Raw genomic sequence first — 13610 nt, 5'->3', positions numbered from 1 at the left:
ACCTTGTTGAGCTGCATGCATCATTGCTAGAAAACAGGTACATTTTTATTTGCAAGTAGGGTCTTTAAAAGAAAAATGCTAATTGTTAATTAGCATTATTTCTTGTAACAGTCACCCATATCACCAGTAAAAATGTATAGTTACCGCTTATGTACCATCTGTGGGCAATTTAATTTAATGAGATGAATTAGCGAGCAAGTTATTGCTCATGAAAAGAACTAACTTTATGAACTATCATATTGACAGTATAAAAGAGAAGTTACTTCATCCAAATATAGGAAATTATTACAATGAGGAATTCATATCCCTGTTTTTATACAGGACTCAATTCACATTTAAAAAATGTTTTCCCTTTTTATTAAACTAGTACTGTTATCCATTAAGACAAACAATACAATAGTCAGAATGCTTTAATACAATAAAATATAACTATTTAACAAATTGCATAGTCTATATCACATTATAACAGAAACCAGTTGTTTTTATTACTGTTTGTATAATAAAACGCAGTTTCTGTTGTGTTCTGACAGAGTTTTGGTGGAAGAAGTTACCTTTCATATAGCTCATGTAAGGATACTTATTAGTTTATACTCAGTACTAGAGCATCCTGTGTGATAAAGACTTGTTTGCCCTAGAGAAAGTGTCTTGTATATTTTCAGCACATTATTCCACTGTGGAAGGGGTAAAGTGAAGAGTACTTTTTTTGCAAGGCATCTGATAAATGTTATCCCTACCAACAGCTTTACTGGCCCTACCTTGATGATTTGTGTCACTATGGATAGAATTTTCACATTGATGAGATTGCTTACATTTTTGGACAGGCCATTAGGGACTGTTTCTGGATTCATACCTTTAGCATCTGGGACTCAGCTCCAGTTGTTAGTTTACATGAGGTTATGGGAGTTCAACACAAATTATTTAAAAATCATGCTTTTCTTTCCTATTTTCTGCTGCCTCATATACAGACCAATACCATATTTAAAGGGAAAGCTGCTCATGCTAAATACTTTATTCCTTCTCGCTACTGCTTTCAGTGTTTAATATAACATTACAATTCCTGGCTCAGTAAGATAAACAATAAACATGCACAAACTGCAACATCATCATCAAAACAATGCACCTGAAAATGCACTTGAATCCATTTCTCACAAACCCTTTCCTCTTCTGCTGGGGAAAAAAGATGGGGACAAGCAAACTTATTGTTTATGCATTAACTTTCATGACATCAACCACTTCAACCCCTGAACACGAAAACGACACAGTCAATTTTCTAGTCAATTTTTTGAAGATGATAGAAATAAGTTAAAGTATTACATGAATTTCCTCCATGCCCTCCTGCCTGTTTTTATGATTTTACAATCATGTTTGCTTTTTTCACACAGCAATTATAAGGGAAACAGTGTAACTCAGTGTATACATCAAAGCACAAAAGTAAACAGGTATTTGCCCTCTACTCATTCCAAGGTAACAATCCTAACTATTATACAAAACAAAGCAGGCAGCAATTTTCAGACAGAAGCGTGATCTAGAAAGGGAACTGTGTTCCTCAACAACTGGGACAGAATGAGGAACATCCAGTCAGCCCCAGCAGCTATTTTTCCTGACCCAGTCCGGCTGGCTTGTAGTAGTGTTAGAGCATAGTTCTGCTTCTTTTTCCATGGCAGCCCTGATCACTTCCACTGCATAAATTATATGTGGCCCCATTTTCTCACCAGGAAAAAACTGTTTACAAAGTACAGGATCTGAAAGTCTCTTTCCTTGTCTCTCATACTAGTCACTTAGCAGACTAATATTTGTAGCTCTCCTACCCTTGGACAATCTCCTCTGCAGCACATGAAACAAGATCAGCACAGACTTCAAATAAAGAGTTTCAGGTGGCCAAGACCCTGGAAACATCAGGTCCTTCACCTTCACCTTCAGGTTTGCACCAAGCAGTAAGAACTGGCTTTGGAAGATGTGCCTACTCACGGATCTATTGTGTGAGAAATATCCATACAAAGGATGTTAAAATGCATATCATTAATTAACCGTGTCACTGCTGAAAATGTCAGTGGTACACCGTTACATGCAGGGGGTGGAGGGAGAGGGCAGGCGATTCCCCGAGAGCCAATGCACATGGGGTACCATCTTTTAAGATGTCTCTCCATGCTTACATCTGCACTTGAAAGGGAATCCTCTGAACTGTCATTCATGTTAAAATTCGACACTTACCAACAAGGACTTAACAAGTCTTTGAACTTTCTCACCCATTACCAAGACAGTTTCCCCAATTATCACCTGTAATACCATTAACTCACAAACATCCCACTCTCCCTACCTTTAATATCAGCAATTCACAGACACTTACCTTCCTTCCTCCCCCTTCCCACCCCCCCGCATCCCCCTTCTGTTCTGCAATGTGATTTGTCCTTTTCATATTTGTTCATTTTTTTAAATTGTATCCTTTGGTATATATGGTTGTGACTACTTTCTTCCACTATTTGATCTGAGGAAGTGGGTCTGGCCCACGAAAGCTCATCATCTAATAAACCATCTTGTTAGTCTTTAAAGTGCTACATTGTCCTGCATTTTGCTTCATGCTTATAGGGTCCCTGCATGTAACTGAATGTGTTATCTGATGTGTTCATTGGTTAACTGTGCACATGATTACACTTTCACATCACTAATTCACACCTATACAGGATACTCCGAACTTGCGACACTATTGGTTCCAGAAGAAGTGTTGCAAGTCGGGGGTGTCGTAACTCGAACCCGCATTTACGGTAGGCACCGTGTGCTGTCGTAAATAAGGGCCGAGGACATAAGTCGCGGGTTTCCAGCCCATTCCGCACTTACACAAATGGTTATAAGTGTGGGGGGTTGCAACTCGGGTGGTTGCATCTCAGGGGCCCCCTGTAGAGTCTAAATCAAACTACTTCTAATGCTCCTGAAGCAGATTATACAGTACAGTTCATGGAAGCCCTATGGGATACAATTCTATTTGTGAGCGGTGTAAGATGTTCACCAGGTAAGTCTATCACTTCAGATATGCTCATAAAAATTCCAAAGTTTGCACCTCTCCTATTCCCACTTCAGACTCCCAATGCCAGGCTTTACGTGCTATTTGTAACTGGACACCGTTCTTTCAAGGCCATCCTTAGGCACAGTCTAGAGCTGGCTACAGACAGTGACAGCAGTTCTAATCCAGCAGCTCCAGACCCCCAGCCCCAGCAGCCCTAATCCCCCAGCCATCCCTCCACCTCTGTGTGTTGGCTGCCCCAATGCTCAGGGCCAGCCCACTGCTCCACCTACTAGCCCTGGCAGCCCCAATTCCCTGCCTCCTGCTCTGCCTCCTAGGTCACAGCCCTCATGGGCTGCACCACTTTCCCTTTTCCTGCTCCCCTGCCAGCTTTCCTACCCTATTCCTGTCCTCCCACAGTGCTGAGCACAGCCCCCTGTGTAGATGCTGCACTGCTCCCCCACCCCCTGGTAGGGGATGGAGGGTGCAGGTACTCAGGCTCCATAGGATACCAGAATTCCTTAGAAAGGCCCTGTGTTCTTTTATTTAGTATTGTTCCGTTCAGGTTTTTATTGCGCATTATTATCCGTCTAACACATAAACATGAGAAAACAGAAAGAAGTTTCCCTGCCTAAACATTTAGAAGGAAAGAAAGGGGGGAAGGAAGACAAAAGAGCCTCTGGAACAAAATATATACTGTATATATTTTATACCTCTTTAGCAATAGCATCTTGGAGGACAACTTACTGCAGATTCCATATGAAGGCAGAACATGAGAAAGATTGAGAGTAACCCTTAAAAGAATATACAGCAGATTAAGATTTTCTGTGAGTTTATAGCTAATATGCCTCAATGACAAAAATTATATCACTCGTAATGGGCGTGCTCCAATCAAGTCAGTATACTGTGTCCATTAAAGGTTGAACTGAGAAGTAAGGGCAACCTGGTCAATGAAAAGGAATACAAAGGAATTTTCTGCAGCTAGCTGGCAGTCATTTCCTAAACACACAGACGAGGGGAAAGATTCTGTTACTCATACATAAAAACAATATTCCTTACAGTGGGAGTCAGCCAGACTATGCGAATGAGCAACAGCCACCTGGTCACCAGTAGTCCCTCAGTGCAACTAGGTGGCTGTTGCTTGGTTATTCATCCATTTTGGCATGCCACAGTAGAAGTGTGGCTCACACAGCATGTGATGCAAAATTCAGATTGAAAATGCAGATGAGATTTGACGTTGATCTGAGCCCTGCACGCTCATACAAAGGACACATATGCTTGATACAACTAATCAGTATTCTCAAGAGGATTTTATTTTGAACCCATTTTACCAGGGCAGTTTAACATGCCAGAGCAACAGAGAATAACTGTTCAGAAACATACTATTTCCTGTAATTGGAAGAGGAATAGTTTAAACAAGTCTTTAAGGTACATTCTGAATACATAAAATCATCTTCCTAAGAAGTTTCAGAAAATACGCATAGGAAGATATTATGCTATATTTCCCTACACCACATCATTGCTTTAAGACGCAACTGCAGTTTATTATGTACAAAACTTGTCTCAGAGTGACATTCTTACAAAGAAAAGGCTACATAATATATGTTGTAAAATATTGTTCTTAAAGCAAGTGAAATGGGTTTGGGGTTAATATTTCAGCTGTTTGTAATCATGATGAACAAACAGTGTTACTGCCACTGAATGAGGGGTATTTTGGATGGCCTTTAAGAGGCAAATGAAAAAGAAATATAGAATGGGTTATAACATATAAGTCACCAGCAAAGGGAGATTGGAGATCTTGATTTTTTCCCCTGAATAATCAGGGGAGAGGGACATTACAGAAATCTAATGCCTGCCAGAGAAGTATTTTTGTAATCTGTGTAAACACTAGCATTCACAGCTAGAGGGATGTTCTTGGTGACAAAGAATAATTTATGGTTAAGTACTCAAGCAAAACTTACTAGCACAAAAATTTTTTACCAAAGGATACTATTCAATATTCACATACTAATTATTCAAATAATGGGGGAATTGATTATGTTCTGATTTAATTGGTGGGGGATAGGTAAAAAACAGATTACAATAAAAAATTAGTAAAGAACAAAAAAGGAAGATGGGTGAAGCAGTATATGGCACAGCTGAAGCCTAACAACAAAAAATGAGGGGAGTGCTGCAGCTTGAAATACTTGACTGGTAATATCCTGCATGCCATTCCAGGAAATCCCAGAGTGGATTTTAAGCTTCTGCCCATCCTCATAAAGAAAGCGGGCGGGAAGACTAATCGATATCTAGCAACCCAGCTGTGACCTGGCACATAAAGAAGTCAAGAAAATAAATCCCATTGATGATCTCTATAATTTAACATTTGGAAGACAGCAACATCTGGGATCAACTCCAAATGGGACATAGTCACACTGAATGAGTCTTGGCTTCTGTACTAATTGTTAAACCGAGCGAGATTACACAGACACAGGGACACACAAAGACAAAGTCTTTACATTCCTCGTGGATTTTCCATAACATACACAACTCAATGTACAAATATAACCTGAATATACAAGCAACTTATTGCAATACCAATGATCTGCAAAGCAATTCAACTACATTAGTATGAAACAGTAGCTATTGTCCAGGACGAGTCACCAAAGCCGATCAAGTATTCCTGGTTTTAATAGGTGGTGTCAAAAACTACAATGAGTCTCTTTAATCGCTTCATAAGTCAGTTTAATGGACTCCAGAGTTCTGCCCTCAGGCGGAGCTGAACAAATAATAACAGAGTGAAAATGACTTCCACAAATGACACTTTGTGTTCTTACTAAACACACACACACAAACCCCAAAACACACACAGCATATGAAAGTAAGCCACATTTTTTCAACATTTATATTGTAAGCTTCTTTTTTATAAAAAAAAGTGTTATAGATACAATTGTGGGTTATTTCCCAACCAAATTGCTAGGATTTCAAATTTGTTTTGTTTAGGCTATTTATATATGCTGGCAGGAAACCTTAGCCCTTCTAAAAAAGTATCAGCAGGATCTGGCTGAATTCAATTGTTGAAATAAGAAAATATCAGTGTCAAATATGCAACTAAGAGATGGGGGGGGGGGGGGAGGGAGGGGTTCCATATTCCGTAACTAGGGCCAAGGGAAAAAAGAAGAAAAAACCCAGATTCATCAGTCAAATATCTAACGTCCTTTGTTGTTCACCTTTCAAATAGGAAGATGCTACTCTGTCTCTTCCCCCTCACAAACAGTACCTTGAACTTCAAATGCTGAAACACACATTTTCCTGCCTTTGTGCAATCCGGACCTTTATAAACTCCATTTCACAGCCAAACAAAACGTTAGCAGAGGAAGTAAGCTACTGTCCCGATTAAACACCACCCCAGACACAAAAACACACGCAACAGCGGACTGATGCCTGTCTCGAAAGATGGCAGTAGCTTAAACTGAACGTGCACGTTAAGCCGAATACCCATTTTTAAACAATTGTGTGGTTCTCTCTCCCCTTCTCCTCCCGTCGGTGCCAAGGCTGGTGGGAAGCGGGGCACTAAGATGCTATTTAATCCTCCCAGACTCTGTTCAGAAGCGATCGGGCTATTGACAGACATACGCTTTCCAGCTGTTTTTGTTCCATAACCCCCGCCCCAAACACACACTATTTTAAATCCCTGATGCTATTCACTGCAACGGAGGGGGGAGATGGGTATGAGAACAGGGATCTATTCCCTGCCTCCCTCCCCACCTGCACATGAACCAGCAGCGTCCGCTAGCAAACTCCTCGGACAGGCGTGCTCCCACCCGGGAGCATCGGGGAGGGGTTGCCTGCTTATCGCCACCTGGATCTGCCCCCCGGCAGGGCGCCCGCGCCAGCCGCCCCACTCACCCACGCCGTATTTCTCGTGCTCGGTCGGGATCCACATGCTCACGGCGCGCGGGGTCCGTCTCCGAACAATGAGCGCGGCGGCGGCCGGCCAGCCCCTCTGCCCAGCGCCGCTGCTGCCGCTGCTCGGCGGGGCTCAGCCGCGCTCCACGGGCTCCAGCGGAGAAGTCATTGTTGTGATTGACTGAGCCCCGCTCCCCCCGCTGGCCACTCACAGCCGCCGCCCCGCCTCCCTGCGCCCACTGCATGCCGGGAAACGTAGTTTCCCCGCGGAGTACAGCGGCAGGAGGCGCGGCACAACCCAGCCCCTCCCCGCCCCCCCATCTGGAGGCTGTTTCCTTAGAGCAGAGAGACTGGGAGTCCCGAGGAGCCTCACGTTCTAAGGCGGGGCCGAGGCTCTTTCCCATTGGTCCGAGAGCCGTTCCAATGCGCCACGCAGCCCGGCTCCACCTGTGCACAGCGGCATGGCAGCTTCAGCAGGCGGTAGCGCCGCGGCCGAGAGAGGCGGTGAGTGTGGGGCAGGGCTGGAGCGCTCCCGAGCGCGGGGACGGGGCCCTTCGCCTGGCGGCAGCGGAGTGAAACAGCCGCTTTCCTAGCGCAGAGCCGCCGTTCTCGTGCCCTGTACTTTCAAGTGCGGGGCCTGGTGGGCGTGGGCGGCTCTTCCGTGCACTCTGCTCGGGGGGCCCTGGGCCAAGTTACTCCTGAGCTCTGCCCGGCGCTTCCTCGGCATTAATGGTTCGTCGCCACACGCGGCAGAGGCGGGCAAGCAAAGACTGTGAGAACTGCCACAGTCCGTGGCGAGACTCCTGCTCAAAAACGGTGCCAAAGAGAATGGAGCAAAATGCAGGACAATGCAGCACTTTAAAGACTAACAAGATGGTTTATTAGGTGATGAGCTTTCGTGGGCCAGACCCACTTCCTCAGATCAAATAGTGGAAGAAAATAGTCACAACCATATATACCAAAGGATACAATTAAAAAAAATGAACAAATATGAAAAGGACAAATCACATTGCAGAACAGGAGGGGGATGCAGGGGGGGGGGGGAGGAAGGAAGGAAGGTAAGTGTCTGTGCATTGATGATATTAGAGGTAGGGAGAGTGGGATGTTTGTGAGAATGGAAGTTGAACTGAACGGCAGAGGGAAAATAGAGCGGGTTTCTAATGCTGCAACAAGTAATGGACATGCAAACCCTGCCAATGTTGACCTCGCTAGCTGGATATGTAAGAGAACCCTCTGTGAAAGACAGATACCAACAGAGTGAGGAGTCAGTAAGGTCAGAGTAAGCAGCTTTTAGCCCATGCAGCAAAATATACTATCTTTGTGGCTTTTGGATGTTGACAGACTTATTTTCCAACTGTCCACAGTGCATATGTACCTTGCCTATACATGGAGGCTGTATCACATTATATATACTAGTAGTTGAAGCGATACATTCCTTCTCCCTCCCCCCCCCCCCCCCGCACAAGCCTATCACCTAGTGTGGATGTAGTTATTGTTAAAAAGTGTGTTATGTCAGTATTCATACCTTAAGAGGAAGGAGAATACACTCTCTTTCTAGAAGGCCCCTTTATTGTCATCTAACTGCATCCACAATAAGGTATAACTGTTTGGGGGGGGGGACCAAAATTGTTATATTGATACACAAACTGCATGTAGATGAAGCCTAAGAACCAGAGTTCTGGTAAAGGGAGAGTTAGTCTGTAGTCTCCGGTGTGAAAAAGGTCTAACCTTCCTGTAGAGTAAGGTAGTGGTTGGTTTTTTTCCCCCCTTTTTTCTCCCTCCCCCTCTTCCCTCCTTCCCCCCACTGGGAAAGAGATCGTAACCTGACCTAGATTTTTTTTTCTGTTGTTGTTAGTTCTTTTCCCATGGTGAAGTCACCATAATCTAGCTCTTCCAGTGAGTGCTTGTTTTGTTTTTTAACAGTGCTTTGTGTTCAAAACGTTGTCTTTGTTCACATGCTCTATGCAGCAGTTTCACTGAAATTTCTCTCTGACACACTCATAAGAAACTGTTTTCACTGATACTTCTGCTAGGTATAGGACTCTTGAGAACTGTGACATAACCTAATTATACCTTTGGCCCTTGTTGGTATCTTTCTCCAACATAAGGCATGATGGGTAACCACTGCAGCCCATTGGTTCAGAGGCCCACAATACATTTTGTTTACCATTGTCCAAGAGCAGGGTTGTCAGATTCTGCTAGTTTCATTCTGTGTTGATTTTTTTCCCTACCAGTATTACTGTCATGATACACACATAAAGCAAGGGTGTATGAAGGGAGGTGCATTTGGTTTGCACACACAATTGACTGTAAGTAGGGATATAAAATCTCATTTAAAAAGTTCAGTGGTTAAATTTTGTATTTAACCACTTAACTGGGATCCTGCAGGCAGGAAGGGCTGCTCCAGCCTAACCAGAGCAGCCAGCAGCAGGCGTGGTCAGGCTGGAGCAGCCTCTCCATCTGCAGTGCCAGCTGTGCCTCTAGTTAACTGGTTACTTTGGAAAGCATGCCAATACAGCTTTGCATCCCTAACTATGAGAGATGTGCACTCTCTCTGCAGCCAAAGCGCTGCTACAGTTCAATCAGCACACCCTGCAAACTCTAGCTATGCAAACTAGGGATGTAATTGTTTACACGGTTAACCCATAAGCCTGGGCTTATCAGTTAATCCTAATGACTACATGCATCTCCCCCCTCCCTTGCTGCTTCTATAGCAGAAGCAGCAAAATGGGTGGACAGATGAGAGCTGGTGCCTGGAGGGAGCTGGCTTCCCACATGTCCTGGCTCCTGTAGAGCTGCCTGCATCCCCCACCCCTCGTGCAGGAGCACAGTGGGTGGGGGAGCAGATGAGAGTCCGGTTGTATGGGAAGCCAGCTTTCAAACTAACTCTCTGTGCATACTGGCTCCCTCCAAACCACTGTCAGAAGAAAGGATGCTGGGGTAGATGGACCTTTGGTCTGACCCGCTATGGCCGTTTTTATGTGTTTGCTTCTTCTCTGTTTTCCTACAGTCAACAAATTGGACAAAGATGCTTTTCTATCTTCCCCAAGAAAAGCTGTGGGGTGGGGAACATGTTTCCTCCTTTCTTCCCCTTACACCTGGAACATTGTCAATGTCTTACTGTTTGTCAAAATTATGCTGACATTATTCCAGCTGCTTAACAGGTCACCTTATGCTAGAATGTGCAGGGCAATTACATGCCATATCTCATGTGACACTCACATGTCCATATCTACATTGCAGAACCATCAGGACTGAAGGATTTTTCCTGGTCAGACATGGCATCCAAGTTTGAATAAAGCAGCCAGGAAGAACAGGTGGCATATGTGACTGGCTTCCCCAGTGCCGGGCTGACAAAGGTGGTGAGGGTGCTCAGGGTCAGGCAGAGTGGGGGAGGGATTGTCAGACAGATAATAGGGATCAATGATGCAGAATAGGATGACCTGAGTGGAACAGAAACCTCTCAGCACTGGTCATAATGAGCGGGGGAAACATGGGAAGGAGACTGATGGGCAGTGACTGAAATTAGAGAAACCGCTACAAACTTCACTCAAGTTGGTTTAAAAACCTCTAGCCCGCGTTCCTGGACAATGAGCCATAGGCCCACGCTACAGCCCCTTCCTCCTACCAGCAATCATCATGTCCTTCCAGCTAATACTTAACCTCTCTTCCCCAAGTCTCCCACTACCTGTCAGCTTGGCTTCTTCCCACTGCCATAGAGAGGTGCAAGGAGAACCCCTTCTTTCTTTCCTGGTGCAATGTGTGTGGGTGTGAGAAATAGTGACCTTTTATTTCTCACTGGTGAGACATTCACACAGGGAGCTACATAAAACGTTGCAGCTATCATGATGGGACTTTGCCTTGGGCACACAACTGTCACTTTGTTAATGAAGTCAATGGGATTCTAATGAATAACATCTGACAGAAGGTGTTATTCCAGGCAACCCAAACCCACTGCCCTGTGCATTTGAATGTTGGTAGATTTTAAATTGCTGTACCCCAAATGCTCCGTTAAGGTCCTGAGAGATCATAATTTACCCAAATTCCTTGTTAATCCTTCAAATGCTCTGAGTTGTATAAACCCCAGTAAGCTGCTATATGGGATTCTAAGTAGAGCCCTGCGTGGGATGACTTTTTTTTTAATCCTGCTTCCATCCTGCCCTACCATGTATGCTCCCACTCACTCATACATTGTTTCTTACATTTTCATACTGCTCCTATCCGCAAAAATCTTATCGCTCAACTCCCACAAATAAGTTTGCCAGCCCTTCTAGTTTTGCAAGGGGTTTTCTGGAATCAAGTTCTATCTACTGGAAATTACTGAAGCCAAACAGATTTTTAGGCCTCTAAAACTTCCTGGCCTGGTCCCGTGCTACTAGAAACAGCCAACATGTCCTGGGAGCCTTAAGGTGTATGTGCAGAGGGTCTCTGTGCACTACTCCATCTTGAACACCAACTCCACAGCTCCCATTAGTGGTGATTGGAGCCCATGGCCCCTCTGCCTAGGAACCGCAGGGACATGCCATCCACTTCTGGGAGTGATATGGAGTGAGGGCAAGCAGGGAGGACTGAAAACAGGTTTCATGCAACAAAACCTGTTTGGCTTTACAAATTGCTTTTCTATGTGGAATTGTGTCAAAATACCAGCAGCATCCTTTTAAGTTGTGTATCACAATAACAGAATTTCAGTGCAACAAGGCTAGTTGACATTCTTCTACAATGTGTTTTCTGTTTAACTGAGTGAGTGACAGGACAGCATGAGTGAGATTAAATATTTCAGTAGAATATATAATGGGATATTTTACTTTGTGCAGCAAATCTGTATTGTCTGTGATCCCACCATAATTCTACAGAAAATTGTATAGCATGAATGAGAGTGCTGTGCCTGCTCTGATGAGATGCCTGTATGAAACAGTGGGAGCTCTCTTTGCACCTTAGCATCTATGCATAACTCCCATTAACATTAGGCACAGAGTGTTACATTCTGTGCAAAAGCCAATTGAGGCCAAGCAGTTTGAAAACTCTGGGAATTCTCAGTATAACTATAGCTTAAAAATAAGCTGTTAACTATCCTTCTAAATGTATCTTAAATATCTATGTATGGAAGTACTGGAATGGGTTACCTAGCGAGGTGGTATAATATCCATCGCTAGAGGTTTTTAAGTCTAGGCTTGAGAGAACCTTGGCTGGGTTGATTTAGTTGGGATTGGTCCTGCTTTGGCCAGGGGGCTGGACTTGATGGCCTCCTGAGGTCTCTTCCAGCCCTGTGATTCTATGATGTGCAACTATACTTAATTTTAGCAGTCTGGGGCTTTCTTATTTCATTATAAATGACTCAGTTGTTTCAAGTCTTCACTAGACAGTCTTTTGTTACCTACCATATGGTAACTTCTGAGGACCGCAGAGAGTAGGGTTGTAAGGTGCCCGTTTTTTACCAGAACACCAAGTCTGGTTTTAAAAAAAGGCATTTTACGACACCCAGTTGAAAAGGCACTCTCTTGGCTCCAGTCAGCACTGGCTGACTAGAGCTACTAAAAGTCCACTTGGTGGCACAGCAGGGTTGGCAGGCTCCCTGGCCAGCTCTGCGCAGCTGTCAGGAAGTGGCCAGCATGTCCAACTCCTTTGTGAAGTGCAGCCACGGAGGTTCCATATTCTGTCCCCACCCACAGGTATCACCCCAAGTGCTGGCCCTGCCACTCGCATTGGCTGGGAACCATAATCAATGAGGCAGTGCTATGACTGCTTCTACTTAAGAGCCAGAGGGATATGTTGCTGTTTCCCAGGAGTCATCTAAAACGTAAATTTGGTTGGGATTTAAGGGAACCATAGATAACATAGAAAATCTGTTAAAATGAGTTTTTCCTTTTTTGAGACTTAAGCAAGTCTATGTGATGTAGAAGTGAGGGGAAAGTTATACCTGGGTGAGAATAGTATACAGTGAAGAGAGAAGGAAGAAGGACTTTTGTCGACATAAATACTAAATGGTTAAAACCTTACATCTGGGAAGATTAAAATGCTGTCTGCTGCTTTAAGGCAGACCTGCCTTTGCTGAGAGCAGGTCCTATACTTCTGCACAGTATCCTTTCGAAGTCAGTGGGGCTTGTATATGAATAAGGGCCCATATTTATAGGGTGTGTTTTTCTTTTGCTTCTGTCGGGGGGAGGAGATGGGTACCTCCCAGCAATAATATGTTCATTATAACCAATTGAAAGTGAAATCTATATACACTCTTCCCAATAACAATGAATATAGTTATAAAAATTTGAATTAAATCAATAATTTGAGTAGTGATACTGTGCTATGTAATCTGTTATATATTTAAGAGAGTTTGTGCATCTGTGTGTGTGTCCATCTGTCTGAAAGTCCATTTGTTCAAGAACTCCTCCTAAATGGTAAGTTAGGACCACCAAATTTGGTATGCTGTAGGGATGTAGGTGACTAGTCGAGTCACTAGTCAACTACTTAATTTCCCCCATGTCACATGGGAAAGGCGGGGTGTAATAGCATGGACAGCTATACTCACAAATGACCACAGAGGGGGCAGCAAGTGCTCTCTCCGTGGGGGCGGGGCAGCAGCTAACAGCTGGATTGCATGGCTCCTGGGCCAGCACCGGGAAGCAGCTGCCAGCCCTGACCCCTGCAGCCCCCAGAGTCCCTCCTCATCTCCAACCCTGACTCCTTCACCCTCCCCCCCCCCCCCACACACATCTCCAGTCCATGTTCT

The 13610-nt window shown here is 44.3% G+C and overlaps 2 protein-coding genes across 5 annotated transcripts in view; one reads left to right on the top strand and one right to left on the bottom strand.

Annotated features, from left to right (window-relative positions):
- Window positions 1-7073, bottom strand: part of DOCK4 (dedicator of cytokinesis 4) — a 386260-nt gene extending 379187 nt beyond the window's left edge. For 2 of the 3 annotated variants that reach the window (XM_006122512.3, XM_006122513.3), the window contains exon 1: window positions 6887-7073. In XM_006122512.3, coding sequence (XP_006122574.1) covers window positions 6887-6923 — 37 coding nt within the window. In that variant the 5' untranslated portion in view covers window positions 6924-7073. Of the gene's footprint in view, window positions 1-6257; window positions 6862-6886 lie in introns of those variants that run through there. The other variant, XM_075929689.1, reaches the window with a different exon arrangement.
- A 132-nt stretch (window positions 7074-7205) lies between these two features.
- The window catches only part of ZNF277 (zinc finger protein 277), a 72288-nt gene continuing 65883 nt past the window's right edge, over window positions 7206-13610 (top strand). The window contains exon 1 of one of the 2 annotated variants that reach the window (XM_006122514.2): window positions 7206-7390. In XM_006122514.2, the coding sequence (XP_006122576.1) occupies window positions 7348-7390 (43 nt within the window). In that variant the 5' untranslated portion in view covers window positions 7206-7347. Of the gene's footprint in view, window positions 7391-12544; window positions 12684-13610 lie in introns of those variants that run through there. The other variant, XM_075929708.1, reaches the window with a different exon arrangement.

Source organism: Pelodiscus sinensis, chromosome 1 (assembly GCF_049634645.1).
Source record: "Pelodiscus sinensis isolate JC-2024 chromosome 1, ASM4963464v1, whole genome shotgun sequence".
Taxonomy (NCBI): Eukaryota; Metazoa; Chordata; order Testudines; family Trionychidae; genus Pelodiscus; species Pelodiscus sinensis.
The sequence above is the reverse complement of the archived record's forward strand: the minus strand, read 5'-3'. Positions and strand labels throughout refer to the sequence as shown.